This window comes from Lissotriton helveticus, chromosome 3_1 (genome assembly GCF_964261635.1).
Source record: "Lissotriton helveticus chromosome 3_1, aLisHel1.1, whole genome shotgun sequence".
Lineage (NCBI taxonomy): Eukaryota > Metazoa > Chordata > Amphibia > Caudata > Salamandridae > Lissotriton > Lissotriton helveticus.
Genome location: NC_136061.1, coordinates 557,497,767 through 557,511,675, shown reverse-complemented (window position 1 = coordinate 557,511,675; position 13,909 = coordinate 557,497,767). Strand labels below are relative to the sequence as shown.

Below are 13,909 nucleotides of genomic sequence, written 5' to 3'. Positions count from 1 at the left end.
TAACAATTTAGTACAACTAATAAGTACAAACACTCGAGTAACTCTTCAGTTTCCATCACTATGCAATAAAAGAAGACAGGTTACACACTGGCGATTGATTCCGGGTCACCAAGGGCAGAGACAGCACAAGCTGCTAGATGGGTGTTTGAAGGCTAGAGGTATCGAGGAGCATTGTCCTTTTCGTTATGGAGTAAACCGCAAGTATTAAAACCCCTTTACTAAACTCTTTTTTCCTCACTCCAAAACAGTGAAGCCTCCCCCAAACTGCCGCGGTTACCGAGGAGACAAGTCTTACATAATGTAGAGGTACATTCCATAAGGTCCATGTGAAGACCCTGCTCTGTACTGAGTTTTGCTTAGTTCTAGACTTTTGTTAGTAGTGCCTACTTTTCGAATAGAATCTCTTTCTGAATAGGCTTTCCAGAGTGCGCATTTAAAGATACTATAGCGGCAGTATGCACATGTTCGATTTTCAGAATACATGTAAAACGAGTGCTTGGTACCGTCTAATAACGAATGCATGTACTTTGAAATAATAGCAAGGGTCTATACTCGAACAGGTATTACATCGTTATAATGTCTAAGATAATCGTGATGACACAGTAAAATTGATAAGCGCCTGTGACGTCATGGTAATGTAACAATGAAATTGCGCCTTAAAGTAAATAGCGCTTTTAATATCAGGGCACTGTAAAGAAATGATCTCATGACGCCTAAATACAACTTTGGGACTTATACATTACAATATTCCGCATAGAATTTTGAGAATGAGCAAGTTGACGCTTAATATGAATGTGACTCTGAGTCTAGGATTGCACAACTCGTTTCTAATTATATGTTTTTTTAATAATATGCTTCATAATTCTCAACTGTGTCTCTATGTCATTGTACATTGCTGAAGTGTCTTTTCCCACTTACTCGCTACAAATGTGGTTGCACTATCTCCCTTTTCTCTTACTACAGGTACAATGTGACCTACTACCACAAAACGAATCAGGTTACAAATTTACCTTTTCCTTTTTTTCACTTAATCACTTTATGGTCCTGAGGAAAGCCGACTGACCAACAGGCAGATAAGGCTGAAACATGTCGACCACTTTTAACCTCACAAGATTAGTGCGCTAGAATTCCTAAATATTTCCATAGCGACACGCCTTAACCTTCTACCCGAATCCAGAAATATTAAAGTTGAACCTCTGGCTGTCCTGGTATTTTAGAACACCTTTATAGCACTATTTCACTTATTCACCATCACTACTGTTTTACCAATGGTACAACCTCCTGGCGGAGGGTGCAAACAAAAACTGACCCAAGGATTACGCACGGACACGTGTTACAAGAAGCGGGGACACATCATATACCGCTACACGACTCTGAAAAAACACGTGTATGAGGGTCTTTTATTTGGGAGACACCTACCGATCCACCCGCAGACCTTGGTTATGCAGGACCAGTGATCCTTTCCACATTGATCTATAATTATTGAAAGGAGATTGAAAGGATCTCTACTCTCTCTCCCTCCACCAACTGATGATACGATACATTATATATGAAGTAGTGGGGTCATAAGGGATATGGACTATTTTAAAAGGTTTGGACACAGGTTGAACTCTTTTACTTTTAGGTAATATCCGATTGAAAATCATTCAAAAATGTTTAAATTAAGATGTTGCACAGGATGAAGAAGCAATCTTCATCTCCATAAGAGACAGCTTAGTCCCAGACACTCGGGAGGAGGGATTCAGTGATGCACTCTTGCCTTTAAGCTACATACAGTTGGTTGAGTAGATCATATTTTTCCAAGATGTTTTAAAGTTATTCAATGACCACATTGTTTAGAATCGTAGCTACTGTAGCATGATTGTAATAGAATGGCTAAATTGTAGCAAAATTGAGTTGTATATACTAGTGAGGTAACACAATGAACAATATTAATTTAATGAATTACGAACCTTCCCCAATAAATGGGTAATCCATGCCATCTCGAACACCTGGCTCAATTTCAACCTCCAGTGTCCGCTCTTCATTTACAAGCCTGAGTTACAGCAGAAAATAAACACACATGACACATATTAGTGACTTAGTTGCCATCATATACGCTTCAATAAATTAATCAAAATTGCAGCTAATATTCAAACAATCTCACTACACCAGCAGTACTATTTATTTTGCACACATTTCAGGAATGCAAATCATAGCATGCTTTATCAAATTTAATAGAACATTAACTTTAGTTAAAAGAACATTATTTGTGCTTTATATTTCAGTAAACATACCACACTACACATACAAACAGAAATAGCTAAAGATAGTATCATAAACAGAACATCAAGAGCTTAATTTGAACTGGTGGGTGGAGGTGAGGCCCACCAACTTTCGTTTTTGAGGCCTGGCACTTATTGTTCAATGGACATTGATTCAGCGATAGAGAGAGAAAACAAAAAAGGGGGAAGATAGAGGAAAAGAAAGGAGGAAAACAGTTATAAGGAGAGAAAGCAGGGGTTAAATAGAACCTGAAAGAGGGCTACATAGGAAGGGAAGGTCTGATTATAGATTAAAGAGGCATGAGATGAACTTAAGACTTCATAGCCTCAGTATACGACCCCGCCCCCCACGCCTTCGTAGCCCAGTTGCAGGATTCAAAACAAAACTTTGGCCCCAGAACTTATTTGTTTTACAAATAAGGCACCAAGGACATCTTTCTGCAAGTAGAGCTGCTCTTTGGATCCAGCCAATCTCTGCTGGCGACGGGCAGCGTTTTCTCCCTCCTTTAGCAGGCCAGACCCGTAGCTTGTCTGCTAATCAAACTGCAAAGAGAGCTGGTGCTGGTCTACTACAGTCATTTCACAAAGCTGAGGATCTCATTTCTACCAGAACCTTTCCAGGTGCCAAGCACAGGCCAAGGAGCATGGGATGCAGTCACATAAGAAGCCATTTCCCTAAATGAATTCTCAATGGAAAGGTGGCAGGTTGATGGGTTGTCAGCCTATTATTATGGCCCCACATGGACTTTCTCCTCCCACACGGTTGCACCCATAAACATTTTTATCAGATAGTCTTGTTAAGGGGTCAAAACTGTCCTCAACATAAAAGAAACGGAGACTGGTTCAGTAAGGGATTAGATGTTGTACACCGAGAATAGATGCACACTAACTCTTATCAACACATTGCTCCTTCCTGAGATGCCCAGACGAGAGGACATTTTAGTATTAAAGAGCCAGCACGAATTGTAAAGATTATGGACACCTGTATAAGGTAATATATATTGTCCGCTCCTCTGTTGCTGCCACCTCTAGCATCATAAACACAATAAATGGTCTTAAAAGAGGTGTGGCGCAGCGGCCAGGGTGCCTGACTCCGGACCATGGGGTTCACGGTTCGATCCCCGGCGCAGGCGGCAGGTTAACCCAGCACCATGTGACTCTGGACAATAGCTCACTTAATCTTCCCGACGGCCCCCCAGCGCTGGGACACCTCTCTGGAGGTAGCTGTGTGCTTTACAAATGCTGGTATTAAAAAATTGAAAATATCTGTATTTTTGTCACATGTATATGTCACTAACTTTACAGGATAGAGGATAGCCTCTTAAACTGATCCATAACTTCGAGTGGCTTTCAGCTTGGAAGTCATGTGAATGTATCATATTTTAGGCAACATTGTGAGTATATGTTAGAGAAGACTCAACCTGTAGACTACAATTGTACAAAATTATATTTTTCAAAGCTTTACACTACCCCTGTAACAAACCACTAACAATTTAAAAACACAGCCATTATCTGTGGAACTGTAAGAGAGTCTGTATTTGCATTCCTAAACCTTGTAGTAGCATTAATTAGCCCTCTCAGAGCATTGTCAAAGATATTATACCACACGAATAGCACATTAATTCTACCAGTCAAGACTTCGATCGCTTACTTAACATTCGGGCACTCGTCACACACCACCTCTTGCGTCATCTGGAAGCGCCCAGGCCCCAGCTGTGTAGTCCTCATTTCCTGGCGGCAGTTACACTTTCGCTTCCCTGGTGCCTGTCGTGCTACTGGCTTATTTCTTATCACCTGCAAATGGACAACATAGAAGTTTTCAGCAAAACAAACTATGCAACACATCTAAAACTGGGGTGTTAATAATTAGATTAAAACAAAAAAATGTATGTGCTGGGGGCAGTTTTACGGCAGTGTGTATACAGGTAAGCTGGTCAGGGACATGACTCGGGATGGTGCTAGCCTATAAAACACGACCTTTCAACACAGCCAACAGTCACAACCTCTATCACCATTGAGGGCAGCAGGACCACTGCTTCTGCACGCTCTATGGCACCTCAAAGTCTCGCCTCCGATGCCAGAACTCTACAAGCATGCTCAACTATGAATTAGTGTCTTATTATGACTTGTTTTACAAAATCCAGATGTTACAGGAGGACTGTAAATTTGACTTCTCAAAAAGAGGCAGAAATGTTTGAAGTGTACAAAGACACTCATACACTCCTGGGACGCCATAAGTATACTCATATTTGCCACACTAACTTAAGTGCATCTTGATATAATCAAAGCTGTAAGAGTGTCCCTGTCTGGCTGATAACAAAGATGGTAAAAGGGTATTGATAATTTAAGGCGAGAACGGATATACATGACAGAAATGCTTAAATGAGAAAACGTATTGTCCCTATATTACATACTAGTTCATTCTGATGATCATATAGCTAGTGGAGTATAAATGTGTAAGTAGAAGATCATTTCAAAAGTGTCAGTAGGTGTAGAACAGGCGGATCACGTTATAGTCATCTTGAAAATGGTATTGAATGCAACTTCCTGAGGTAAGGCGCAGCAAGTTTCCCTTTGGAAGGCACTGAATCAGTTTTGAGTAGATCGCCTGGACACCCAAGAGACCTAGACACCACAACATCTCACCTTAAGTTGAGCGTCTGCTGTTTTTTTTCTTTTTTAACTCTAAAGTAGGCAGAAGTCTCAAATCCTGCGCAAAGCCCAGGCTTAGCCTCGGGCGAGATTACTTACCTGCGCATGGCACAGGAGTGTCCCTGCTGGACTAATCCACTGCTTCTTGGTTCAAGCTCAGCCCCCCCACAAAATAAATAAGCCCGCAGGCTATACAGCCGAAGGTTCCATACACTATGCGCCTAATGAGGAAACCATAAGTACAACTCAACAGCAATACCCACCACCCCAACTTATTCCCTGTTACTGCCACCCCTAGCATTCCTGTCACAATAAATCTGTGTCTCGTGCACATCCCTGCCCATCCCGGACCACTTTCTAGTTAGAGACTGCCTGCCTGGCAGCACTATCTACCCCTACCCACTTTATCACCTACTTTCCAACCATCTTCCATGTCACAGAAATCAGTCAGACATCGCTGCCAACTCCTGCCCTCATCCCTCCAAAACTGCTTTACACTCTGTGAGACCTGGGGTTTCCATACTACATAGGGTAGCTTGGCCCAGAGTAGGAAGGCCTAACCCACAGGCATATGTGTAAAGCTTGCGTTGCACCCTCTTAGTAACACAGCATCCATCCACTCAAAAAGGACACTACACCGTGATTTTATAAAAGTAGAAAAAGTTTTATATTCTCTTTTTGTTAGTTTCTTGTCTTTCTTTTAGTCGCCTCTAGGACCACATTTACAGTTCAATCAGTGCATTTAAATTACTTGTTTCACTGTTTACCAAAATTATTCTTGACTCTGTGGTTCACTAGTTTAGCTCCACTCTTGTAGTATAATTGAGACCTTTCAGCTTTAGTTTTCAATCTACCCAAGCATGAATACATTACATTCTTTCCATTTCTTATTCTAATCCTCTATATCTAGAAGAGCAAATTATTACTGTCCATTAGTAAGTCGCTTTAACCAAACTCAATAAAGGGTAACCTTTGACTTTCAGTTGCGTAAGAAACTCACATTGAATTAGCTATGCATGACATCATTCCATTTTGATTACAGACTTCCCCTTTCTGATTCACCTCCCTCCTGGTTCCACAATTACACGGGTGTTGTCACTCTAATATTGATTCGGTCCCCCTCTTCAGAAATGATTATGTGCTGAAATAGTTCAATTCACTTCCTTTCCTGACACAGTTTGAGCCGATTCCCCAGTTCTCTGTGACCCACCAACCCTCGAGTAGGGTTGAAGGCTTTCCAGGGAAATGTCGATAACTTCCTTCACTCCCACCCACCACCACGCTTACTTCTTAGTGGTTGATCCCGCTGCTGTGAGGTGGTTACAGGGGTTACGGTGGCCACTCAGGGGAAGTTATGTGACAGTACGGGATGAACAAGAAGGGAAAAATAACCCGTCTCCTTATCTCCGTCGAGACACTCTGAACCCGAGCGTTTCCTTCCTTGAACGTTTCTGTGAAAGGCGGAGGACGGGGCTAAGACTTCCCTCCAAGGAGGTTTCCAATCAGGGCGGCACAATACGCAGAAGTCAGCCCCAGCTTCGTAGTCGAGCACCCGGCAGTCGAGTACCTTCGCTCCTGCGCAGTTCACTTGCCACACGCCTCCCGGTCACGCCTCCTCCCCGCCTCTCGCTCTTTCCGGCTCCGCTCTCTCACACTTCGGTCTGCCCCTGTCACAAGTCCTCCGGGCACCTGCTAGGTGGCGGCCCGCTCCACTGAAGTTAGCCTCTCAGGAGCCCGTCACCCTGCGCTTCTGCCACTTCCTCACCCGGCTCACTTCAGGAGACGCTGCCGGACTTGTCCTCTCAATGCAGCACTCCTTCAGCTCAGAGTCCACTCAGACCCGCCACCACAGACCACACAGATGCAGGGATATGATAAGGCAGCAAAGTCACGGTAAGGAGATAAGTGAGGGGAGGGCACCTCCAGTCAGTGTGTTCAATGCCCACGGCCAGCTAAGGATTGTGGCAGCCTTCCGCTTTCACTGCTAGGGGACGTATCGCGGAGAGGCTACTTGCTCCTTTACTGGAGGTTGACCTCTCCACCCTCACCTGGCAGTTTCACTTCAGTTCACGACCAGTAGTCCTTTCAGGGTTTGGTCCCGCCGGGTCAGATCTACAGCTGAGGGGGGGTGTCACCAACAAAGAGAGCAGCCCCAGGGAACTGTCAAACTCCCTACTGAGCGCCCACCTCCTCACTCCAAAGCCTGGACTCCAGCTGACCTCCTCTCACACCAGAATCTCTCTTGCCAGCCCTCCACACAAAATGGCCGCACAACATTCCACTATATATAGCCTATCACCAGAGGGTCTAGAGTGGACCAGAAAGTTCTGGAACCTCTCATCTTACCCAATGGCCCAAAGCCATGAGGTGAAAAATTGGCAGTTGGTAGCCTCCATTTTGTAACTCTGTTTTTGTACATTCAGTCAGAAAGGCACCTAGGCCTCAGGATAAAGACTATGAGGGCAAAGAGCACCTAACCCCTAGGTCAACACCTGAAAAGTCCAGTAGACATAAAAACAAAGAGATTGAGGAGCAAAAAGGGGACAAAAATAAATAAATAAATAGGAGGGACCACCCAAAGGGCCAACAGGTCTAACACGCGTCCCCCCCAGCTGAAAGTGGGGAGAGCTACCCAACCCCTTGGGAGTCCTCATCACTAAGGCGGAAATACCTAGAGAGACCGTCTGCATTGGCGTGGTCCACTCCAGGCCGATGTTCCACCCGGAAGTCCATTCCCTGTAGGGAGATGGACCATCTCAACAACTTGGGATTTTCTCCCTTCATTTGCATCAGCCAACGAAGGGGTCGGTGGTCGGTCTGAACCAGGAAGTGCGAGCCAAAAAGGTATGGCCGCAACTTCTTCAGAGCCCATACCACCGCAACGGCCTCCCGCTCTATTGCACTCCACTTCTGTTCCCGGGGAAGCAGTCTCCTGGACAGGAAGACAACCGGCTGATCCAGACCCTCTTCATTGAGTTGCGATAACACTGCCCCAATGCCATGCTCTGATGCGTCCGTCTGAACAATGAACTCCCTGAAGAAATCCGGGGCCCTCAGGACCGGTGCTGCACACATTGCTTGTTTCAGCTTCTCAAAGGCTTGCTGACAAGCCTCAGTCCATACTACCCGTCGAGGTTGTTTCTTCGTTGTGAGCTCAGTGAGGGGCGCTACAATAGTGCCATACCCCTTCACAAAGCGACGGTAGTAACCTGTGAGGCCCAGGAAAGCTCGGACCTCAGTTTGGGTCTTGGGGGGCTCCCAGGCCATGATTGCCTCAATCTTCGCATGGAGGGGCTGCACCGCTCCCCTGCCCACCAAGTGGCCCAGGTACACAACCGACCCCTGCCCGATCTGACATTTACTGGCCTTGATTGTCAAGCCAGCCTGTTTCAGGGCCTGGAGAACAGCTTTCAAGTGACACATTTGGTCCTCCCAACTGCTACTGAAGACGGCAATGTCATCCAGATAAGCAGCGGAGAAAGCCTCCATCCCAGAGAGGACCTGGTTCACCAGCCGCTGAAAAGTGGCAGGGGCGTTCTTGAGCCCAAAGGGCATTACACAGAACTGGTAGTGGCCCTCAGGCGTGGAGAAGGCTGACCTTTCCTTGGCTCCATCTGTAAGGGAGATCTGCCAGTACCCTGAAGTAAGGTCAAAGGTACTTAGGTATTGGGCAGCTCCCAGCCGGTCAATAAGTTCATTCGCCCTAGGGATCGGATGTGCATCAGTCTGGGTCACTGAGTTTAGTCCCCGGTAATCCACACAGAACCTTAGTTCTGGAGTGGTGCCCAGTGGGGCAGCTTTTGGTACTAGAACCACCGGACTGGACCAGGGGCTACTAGAAGGTTCAATGACTCCTAGCTCCAGCATCTTGGTAACCTCCCCGTGGATGCTGGCCTTCACCTTGTCTGACAGCCGGTAGGTCTTAGACTTCACTGGTGGGCTGTCTCCTGTGTCCACATCATGGGTACACAGGTGGGTCCTTCCCGGGACAAGGGAGAACAATGAGGAGTACTGCTCCAATACCTGGCGGCAGTCCTCTCGCTGCTCAGGAGTTAGGGATGGGGAGAGAATCACTCCCTCCACCGACCCATCCTTTTCCTGAGACGAAAAAAGATCAGGGAGAGGATCGCTTTCTGCTTCCTCTGCACCATCATCAAAATGACCTCGGGCCTCTCATGGTGGGGTTTGAGGCGATTGGCATGCAGCACCCGGAGGGGCTGTCGAGGGGTCTTAAGATCCACCAGGTAGGTGGCCTTACCCTTCTTCTCCAACACCTCAAAGGGACCTGTCCAGCAATCCTGGAGGGCACTTAGCTCCCCAGGTTCCATCACCCATACTTTCTGGCCAGGCTCCAACTCCACAGGGTGAGCGTTGTGGTCATACCTCTCTTTCATCACTGCTTGGCTGGCTTCCAAGTTGTCAGAAGCTTGCTTCCACAACTTTGCCATTTGGCTCCGGAAGGCCAGCATGTAGCTCACCACATCCTGGGGAAGCTTCCTGGGAGACTTTTCCCATCCGTCCTTCACCAGGCTGAGAGGTCCACGTACTGGGTGCCCGTACAGAAGCTCAAAGGGGCTGAAGCCCACTCCTTTCTGTGGCACTTCCCTGTAGGAAAACAGCAAACAGGGCAGGAGGACGTCCCATTTCCTCCGCAGGCTCTCAGGCAGACTTTGTATCATGCCTTTCAAGGTCTTGTCTGGGGTGATAAGGAGTGGTAAACCGGTAGGTAACTCCACACTCCTTCCACATAGCCCGCATGTACGCTGACATGAAGTTGGTCCCCCTGTTGGACACAACCTCCTTGGGGAAACCCACTCGGGTAAAGATCCCCATCAGGGCCCTAGCCACTACAGGTGCAGTAACAGTCCTCCGAGGAATTGCCTCCGGGTACCGCGTGGCGTGATCCACCAGAACCAGGATAAACCTGTGACCAGCTGTAGTTGGTGGATCTAACGGCCCCACAATGTCGATGCCCACCCTTTCAAAGGGGGTGCTAACGACAGGAAGTGGTTCCAGGGGAGCTTTCAGCTTCACCCCTGTCTTCCCACTGGCTTGGCAGGATACACACGTTCGACAGTATGTGTCGATGCCACTTTCATCTGAGGCCAGTAAAAGTGGGGGACAAGCCGGGCAAAGGTCTTGTCCGGGCAAAGGTCTTGTCCGGGCAAAGGTACCTTCGGTTCACTGTAGAGGAGTCCATCCTCCCAGTAAATATGGTAGTTCCCAGCAACGTTCCCTGCTGCCTGGGCTTCGGCCTGTCGCCTCAGTCCCTCAAGGGTAGGGCACTCCTTCTGGCCCTTACAAAACCCCTCCCTGGTAGGCCCTCCTTCCACATGCCACTCAGCAGGGATAGGTAAGTCCTCCAGGGAGACTACTTCCCCCTCCATGGACTCCTGGTCCACCACCGCAGGTGGCCGATCTGTCTCATGGGGCGTGGAAGCCGAAGCAGGCTTCTCCTGTCCTCGGTTCTTTCCCTTTTTGGCAGCGTGCTGGGCCATTGTTCCAGGCTCCAGCCCAGGCGAACTCCCCCTCCGGGTAGTCGCGGACCTTGTGCTAGCACAGGCCCAGTCAGGTGTATCCAGCATCTCCGAATGAGTCCGGTATTCCACCTCCTTCCAAGCATTGTGCTCCATGTCATTTCCCAACAGACAAATCGACTGGCACGGCAGGGCTTACGGCAACTCGAAGTGAACCTGCAACCCCTTCCCACTCAAATGGAACCTCGGCCACAGGGTAGTGGCCCAATCTGCCGTCAGCCATCACGGCGGGGTGGAGTACATGTGGAATCACCTGCTCTGGAGACACCAGTTGACTCCTTACCATAGTCATACTGGCTCCTGTGTCTCTCAGAGCCTCCCCTCTTTGGCCATTGATGGTGACCCACTGCCCATACTTTACAGTATTTGAGGGCACCTGGATCTTAGGAACCATCTCCCCATCTCCCGATCTCCCAGGGACACTAAGGTGACACCCGCCCACTCACCCCCCTTATCTAAGGGCAACTCCTCCCCGAGCACTACACTAGCTACTCCCGGGGCTTTTCCTCCAGTGGAAGGGGGTGGTCTCTTTGGGCACTTGACATCTCCCTTATAATGTCCAACACCACCACACTCAAAGCAGTGGACAACCCGTGGCTGCTGACTTTGGCCAGGATAAGGGTTTCTGGGCGGGTTAGCCATAGGGGTGAATCCTGTTCCCTTTCCCTGGAAACCGTTTTGGGGGCCTTTTGAGAACTCCCTCTTTTTATCTCCCCCTTCTTTCTTCTGGGGGGCGCCCTGTCCGGTCCTTTGGGAATCCCCTCCAGTCCCCTTTGAGGACACCCGGGTACTAGCCCAGATGTCCGCCTCCTCAGCAAGCTTCTGGGGGTTGGTCAGCTTGCTGTCCACCAGGTGTTGACGCAGCTCGGGAAAACATTTCTCGAGTAGGTGCTCCTTGAGTATAAGGTCATACAATCCCTCATAGTCCCTCACCTCGCTGCCTTGTACCCAACCCTCTAATGCCTTCCTTGCGTAGTCCAAGAAATCCACCCAATTCTGTGTGCCCAGTTTGTGACTACCCTGAACTTCTGACGGTATTTCTCTGGAGTCAGTCCAAACTTCCTTATTAGCGCTACTTTCATGGTGGGGTAGTGGGTCTGCTCTCCCTGCTCTAGGGCCAAGAGTGTATCCCTCCCTGCAGGAGGCATGTATTTGTACAAGCCACCCCCCCCCAGTGTTTCTCCAATATCCCATGGGCTCTTAAAGAGACCTCAAAGGCGGCCAGCCACTTGGCGATGTCATCCCCTGTACTGTAGCTGGCGACTACATCCTTAGGTAGGTAAGGTCTGGGTTCCCTGGTCACATCCTTAGATTCGCTGCCACCATTTGGAGAATTGGAAGTCCCTACTTGCAGGGCCTTGAGATATAACTCTCTGAGTTTCAACTCGTGAGCCATCCTCTGCTCCTCCTTCTCCTTTTCCAACCTGGCTAACTCCCATTTTAGTTGTCTTTTTCCCTCCTGTCCGCTAGTTCGGCTTCAGTCAAGCTTCTTGCTGAGACACTGCTGCCCTCTCTTGAGAGTGTTCTGGGACCTGTCAGTAAGTTCTCTCTCTCAGATTGGAACAGCACATCTACCCCGATGACAGTTTCCCTGTCTGTTTCCTCCTCCTCCTTCTCATCTGGGTGAGCTGCCACCCACGCCCTCAAGCTGGTTTGAAGTTCCCCCTTCTTAGCACCACGCTTGAAAAACACTCCCATATTCTGACAAAATTCTCGGAGTTGAGCCACAGTATAGGTTTCTAACTCCTCCAGTGCGAATTCCATTTTGCCAATGAGAGACAGGGACAGCCACTTGGAAGGAATTAATTGAGAAGGTGTAAAAAAGCTACCTCCACCCACCACCAGGAGTAAATTTGAAAAAATAAATAAATATATAATTAGGAAGTCCGCCAGGAGAAAACTCCAGGTGTAGGTCTATGGAGTACACTTTGATACTATAGAGTGGACGCAAGCACAGTTCTCATCCCACCGCTAGACACCAATTATGTTAGACCTGGGGTTTCCAGACTACATAGGGTAGCTTGGCCCAGAGTAGGAAGGCCTAACCCACAGGCATATGTGTAAAGCTTGCGTCGCACCCTCACAGTAACACAGCATCCATCCACTCAAAAAGGACACTACACCGTGATTTTATAAAAGTAGAAAAAGTTTTATATTCTCTTTTTGTTAGTTTCTTGTCTTTCTTTTAGTCGCCTCTAGGACCACATTTACAGTTCAATCAGTGCATTTAAATTACTTGTTTCACTATTTACCAAAATTATTCTTGACTCTGTGGTTCACTAGATTAGCTCCACTCTTGTAGTATAATTGAGACCTTTCAGCTTTAGTTTTCAATCTACCCAAGCATGAATACATTACATTCTTTCCATTTCTTATTCTAATCCTCTATATCTAGAAGAGCAAATTATTACTGTCCATTAGTATGTCGCTTTAACCAAACTCCATAAAGGGTAACCTTTGACGTTGGTTTTGGTTGCGTAAGAAACTCACATTGAATTAGCTATGCATGACATCATTCCATTTTGATTACAGACTTCCCCTTTCTGATTCACCTCCCTACTGGTTCCACAATTACACGGCTGTTGTCACTCTAATATTGATTCGGTCCCCCTCTTCAGAAATGATTATGTGCTGAAATAGTTCAATTCACTTCCTTTCCTGACACAGTTTGAGCCGATTCCCCAGTTCTCTGTGACCCACCAACCCTCGAGTAGGGTTGAAGGCTTTCCAGGGAAATGTCGATAACTTCCTTCACTCCCACCCACCACCACGCTTACTACTTAGTGGTTGATCCCGCTGCTGTGAGGTGGTTACAGGGGTTACGGTGGCCACTCGGGGGAAGTTATGTGACAGTACGGGATGAACAAGAAGGGAAAAATAACCCGTCTCCCTATCTCCCTCGAGACGCTCTGAACCCGAGAGTTTCCTTCCTTGAACGTTTCTGTGAAAGGCGGAGGACGGGGCTAAGACTTCCCTCCAAGGAGGTTTCCAATCAGGGCGGCACACTACGCAGAAGTCAGCCCCAGCTTCGTAGCCGAGCACCCGGCAGTCGAGTACCTTCGCTCCTGCGCAGTTCACTTGCCACACGCCTCCCGGTCACGCCTCCTCCCCGCCTCTCGCTCTTTCCGGGTCCGCTCTCTCACACTTCGGTCTGCCCCTGTCACAAGTCCTCCGGGCACCTGCTAGGTGGCGGCCCGCTCCACTGAAGTTAGCCTCTCAGGAGCCCGTCACCCTGCGCTTCTGCCACTTCATCACCCGGCTCACTTCAGGAGACGCTGCCGGACTTGTCCTCTCAATGCAGCACTCCTTCAGCTCCGAGCCCACTCAGACCCGCCACCACAGACCACACAGATGCAGGGCTATGATAAGGCAGCAAAGTCACGGTAAGGAGATAAGTGAGGGGAGGGCACCTCCAGTCAGTGTGTTCAATGCCCACGGCCAGCTAAGGATTGTGGC

The 13,909-nt window shown here is 48.1% G+C and overlaps 1 protein-coding gene across 1 annotated transcript in view; it reads right to left on the bottom strand.

Moving 5' to 3' along the window:
• Positions 1 to 13,909, bottom strand: part of DNAJB11 (DnaJ heat shock protein family (Hsp40) member B11) — a 201,749-nt gene that overhangs the window by 55,716 nt on the left and 132,124 nt on the right. Inside the window, exons 5-6 of the mRNA XM_078680479.1 lie at positions 3,916 to 4,058; positions 1,953 to 2,035 (exon numbers count right to left, since the gene is read on the bottom strand). Of these exons, the coding sequence (XP_078536605.1) occupies positions 1,953 to 2,035; positions 3,916 to 4,058 (226 nt within the window). The remainder of the gene's footprint in view (positions 1 to 1,952; positions 2,036 to 3,915; positions 4,059 to 13,909) is intronic.